The 4,450-nt window shown below is 31.4% G+C and overlaps 1 protein-coding gene across 1 annotated transcript; it reads left to right on the top strand.

Moving 5' to 3' along the window:
• Positions 1-3,918: 3,918 nt before the first annotated feature.
• LOC120180310 (tropinone reductase homolog At5g06060-like) lies at positions 3,919-4,450 on the top strand. Its single transcript, XM_039185665.1, has 3 exons — positions 3,919-3,943; positions 4,019-4,125; positions 4,238-4,450. Exons 1-3 carry the CDS (start codon positions 3,925-3,927, stop codon positions 4,430-4,432), a joined length of 321 nt encoding a protein of 106 aa, XP_039041596.1. The 5' UTR covers positions 3,919-3,924; the 3' UTR covers positions 4,433-4,450.

Here is a 4,450-nt window from a genome sequence, read left to right as displayed (position 1 = left end):
TGTGAAATATGTCAACGTACATGTAATTTAAGCCGTAGGAATGAAATGCCGCTTAATTCTATACAAGTTTGTGAAATTTTTTATGTTTGGGGAATCGACTATATGGGTCCTTTTACTTCGTCATTTGGAAATACTTATATTATTTTAGCTGTGGATTATGTTTCTAAATGGGTGGAAGCTAAAGCCACTCAGAATAATGATGCTAAAACTACAGTTAATTTTTTGAAAAATATTTTTTCCAAGTTTGGCACGCCACGGCCTATAATAAGCGACAGAGGAACACATTTCATCAACCGAGTAATCGAGTCGCTAATGAAGAAATTTGGAGTAACTCAAAGAATTGCTACCGCTTACCATCCACAAACAAATGGACAGACAGAAGTATCAAATCGAGAAATTAAAACAATTCTTGAGAAAATTGTTAAACCGGATCGAAAGGATTGGAGTTTAAAATTAACCGATGTATTTTGGGCATATCAAACTGCTTATAAAGGTCCCATTGGGATGTCACCATACCGGCTTATTTTCGGTAAACCATGACATTTACCGGTCGAGTTAGAACATCGAGCTTATTGGGCCGTTAAACAATGTAACATGGACATGAATGCAATTGGTGAAGCTCGAAAATTACACATTCAAGAACTTGAGGAAATCTGAAGAAATGCCTATGATAATGCTCGGATATTTAAAGAAAAAACAAAAGAATTTCACGATAGTAGAAATTCTTTTAAAACTTTTTTTGTCGGTCAAAAGGTTTTATTATTTAACTCCAAATTTAAACTTTTTGCAGGAAAACTCAAATCAAAATGGCTCGGACCGTTTACAATTACTCAAGTATTTCCTCACGGTGCTGTTGAAATTGAAGATAACTCAGGAGTACGATTTAAAGTTAATGGTCAAAGACTGAAGTCATATTATGAAAATACTCCGATTGGTCTAATCGAAGAAATCAATTTAGAGGAACCCACGCTTTGAAAAATCAGGTCGTCGAGCTAATGACGTTAAACAAAAGCGCTTGATGGGAGGTAACCCATTTCGTTATATTTTTGTTTTTATTTTTTTATTTTCGTTTTTTTAGCAAAATTTATTTCATTCTATTTATTTTATTTTGATTAATTTTATTTTTTCTGAACATATCTGAATTTCGATCGAATATTTAACAAAAAACAAAGTGCAGAAAAAAAAACAGATTTGGTTCGAATTGTGCAGAAAAGTTCGAACAGAACAGTGCATCATCGGACAGTTTACTCTACAACTGCTCGTCTCGACGTGGCCGTGATCTCCACTAGATTTGGGAGAATTTTTTTCCTCTCTTTGTTTTTAAATTTGATATACGTTTTGGGACAAAACGGAATAAGTGAGGGGGGAAGGATAAGTATGTGTCAAATTTTTCTTGACTTGTTTAATCATTTGAAATTGAGTTATTCTGATGTTGATATATTGTAATCGTTGGTTGCTAGTCTTAAATTTCACTTTATACTCTTGCTTCCTTTTGGATTATGACCATGTTTTTTATCGAATTTAATTTGCATGATTGGTGATTGATATAACTAGTGATTTTTTTGTTAAGTATTGATATTTCATGCTTTTGTCAATAGAGATGAACTTGACTCAATGCATATAAACTTTTCTTGTGAGATTTGAGCCTAACGAGCATACATTTTCTTTCTTGCTCATTGTTTGACTTGTGTGTGCCGAACTAATTAGGATATTCTATAACTTGTAATCACAATGCATATCGAGACTACATGTTGAATGTAATGTTTTAATGTGACAGGGGCACCTAGGATAAACCCACTTTTCCCAAAAAACCTACCCATTTATATATCTACTAGTGAACCACATTTGAGTCTATTTCCCTTTCTTTGTTTTTACACCTCATAATTAAACTCGAAGCCTTTTTTTTCCTCTCTTTTCACACCCTTACCGAGACTTGAGATCCTGTATCATTGTTGTTCCATAAAAAAATATTCAAATGTTTCAAAAAAAAACAAGTTGTTCACTGTATCGAACAGCAAAAAAAAAGACCCTTTGTTCGAGAAAAAGAAGGGAAGGAAAAAATATCGATCGCTTCAATTGTCTTTCATCTATTCTTTTTCATTGTTTTGTTCTTCATTGCGCTTCATGTTAATTCGTGGATTGTTCTTAATTATTTTGATCTCTTGTTTCAGTATTTTAAATCTTTCTTTTCGTCCTTTCCCTACCCTAACCTAAGCCTCGTTATACCTTGTTTAAAGACCCCTTGATTATTGCATTATGTTCATTTTTCGTGGTGGAGACTTGATTGGATTCCAAGCCAATGGTAATATTTTGGTTAGTTTCGGTTTGAGCGATTTCATTAACCCCAAACACTTTGAGCGTATATATGTGAATCTTTGTGATGTATTGAGTCATGTTTCATTGAAGTTGGCAATTAATTGAGATATATTGCCTACTTTAAATTTTCTTGGTTATGTCTTTGCTTGATTGTAACTTGAATTCGGCAAATGTCATGGACTTAATTCAATTGGAAGTTTGAGGAATAAATTGAAATTGAAGATGACAACTTATGATTTTGATATGTTAATTGAAGAATGCTTGAGGACAAACATTGAATAAGTGAGAGGGAATTTGATAAGTGCTTAATTTAGTTAATATTTTACTTTTAAATTACTCTTTAATCATTGATTTTGTGGCTTATTTGTTCATTTTAATTCATTTTCTGTACAGAACGTAAGACTATGGAAATTGTACAAAAAGGACAAAATTCTGCAGATTTTTTTATTTTCGGAATCAAAACTGACTGGAATTCGGATTTGGATTAAACTCAAATTTAGGATAATATTTTAAACATTATATTTTATCTTTGTATTTTAGTTTAAATAGGTTTTTAGTATTTTAATTAAGTTTTAGGATATTATTTTTATATTTTATCTTTATCTTTGTATTTTAGTTTAAATAGGTTTTAGTATTTTAATTAGGATTTAGAATATTATATTATTTTTTAGGTATTTTAGTTTAAATAGTTTTAAGTGTTTTAATTAGGATTTAAGATGTTTTAGCTTGTTTTTTAGGATTTTGAAGACTATAAATACCCTCTAAGGGTGAGCCTAGAAACATATCTCTCTCATTTGTGAATAAAATCTTCTTTTTCTCTCTAGCTTTCTCTCTATTTTTCGCATACTTTTCTATTATGCTAAGTATGAATTTGGTTATGCTTAGCTAATTTTTTTTCAAGCCGAAGACTAAAGCGAAGGCTCAATTCCAAACGTGAGAATTGTAAGGTATTTAAATCGCTTCGGATTTTCTCTCTGTTTTCTGAAGCTTACTTTTCAAATCAAAACTATTTCGAAATTGGTCCGGATATTGTTATGGTTAATGTTTGAAGAAAGATTTGCTTATTGAAGCATATTCAACTTCCCGATAACACACTTAGCAAAATTGTTTGTTAAGAGGAAACTAAGATCAGAATCAGTTGTTGTTGAAAAGACACAATCCGAGTTGGCAGCAAAGAATTGTTCTTGTAAGCTTACGTGAATCATGAAGTAAAAATTTGTTTCGATGATCCGTGAAATTTGAGGCGAAGCTGAAGTCTGAGGCTGCTTTCACAATAAGTTTCTCTTTATCTTAATCTCTTTAATTTGTTTATTTAATAATTTTTTTCTTTTATTTAATTCTTATTTTCTTAACCACAACTTTTAAAAAAAATCTCCCTTTTATATTTATTACTATTAATATTTATTATTATATATTTTTTTAATATATCTTTTCAACTTCATCTGGAATTCTATCTTTTTTTAAAATCAAGAAAGAGTTTTATTAAATCGGAAATACCACAGTCCATGTGGATTGACCCTGCTTCTCTATACTACATTTTCATTTTTATTTATTAAGAAGTCATGAATTATTTTGATAACAAAACGACGGTCAATCAATGTTGGATTTATGTATGGATCAACAAAAGGTAAATAGACTGACTAAAAATATATCCTAGTTGAATTAATACCCTGTATCTGTAATTAGAAATTTGTTTAAACAGGAGCAATGAACGAATTGACAAAGGAACTGGCATGTGAATGGGCAAAATACAACATCAGGACCAACTGTGTTGCTCCATGGTTCATTAGAACCCCACTTACCGAACCAGTAATGTCTTAATTATTCAGTATACATATATACATACATACATATGTACATACATACATACATACATATACATGTATGAATATATGGAATGAGAAGTGGTTTTTGTTTGCAGGTTTTGAGTAGCAGTAAGTTCGTGGAAGCAGTAATCTCTCGGACACCAATGGGGAGACTTGGAGAACCAGAAGAGGTTGCCCATTTGGTAGCATTCCTTTGCCTTCCAGCATCATCTTTCATAACGGGACAAATTATTTGTGCTGATGGTGGGTTGACAGCAAATGGGTTTTTCTTCCCAAGATCCGACCTTTGAAAACTAAACTAGATAATT

Source organism: Hibiscus syriacus, unplaced genomic scaffold (assembly GCF_006381635.1).
Source record: "Hibiscus syriacus cultivar Baekdansim isolate YM2019G1 unplaced genomic scaffold, ASM638163v2 tig00003715_pilon, whole genome shotgun sequence".
In the NCBI taxonomy this organism is placed as follows: Eukaryota; Viridiplantae; Streptophyta; class Magnoliopsida; order Malvales; family Malvaceae; genus Hibiscus; species Hibiscus syriacus.
Note: the sequence above shows the minus strand (reverse complement) of the source record. Positions and strands in the feature narration are given on the sequence as shown.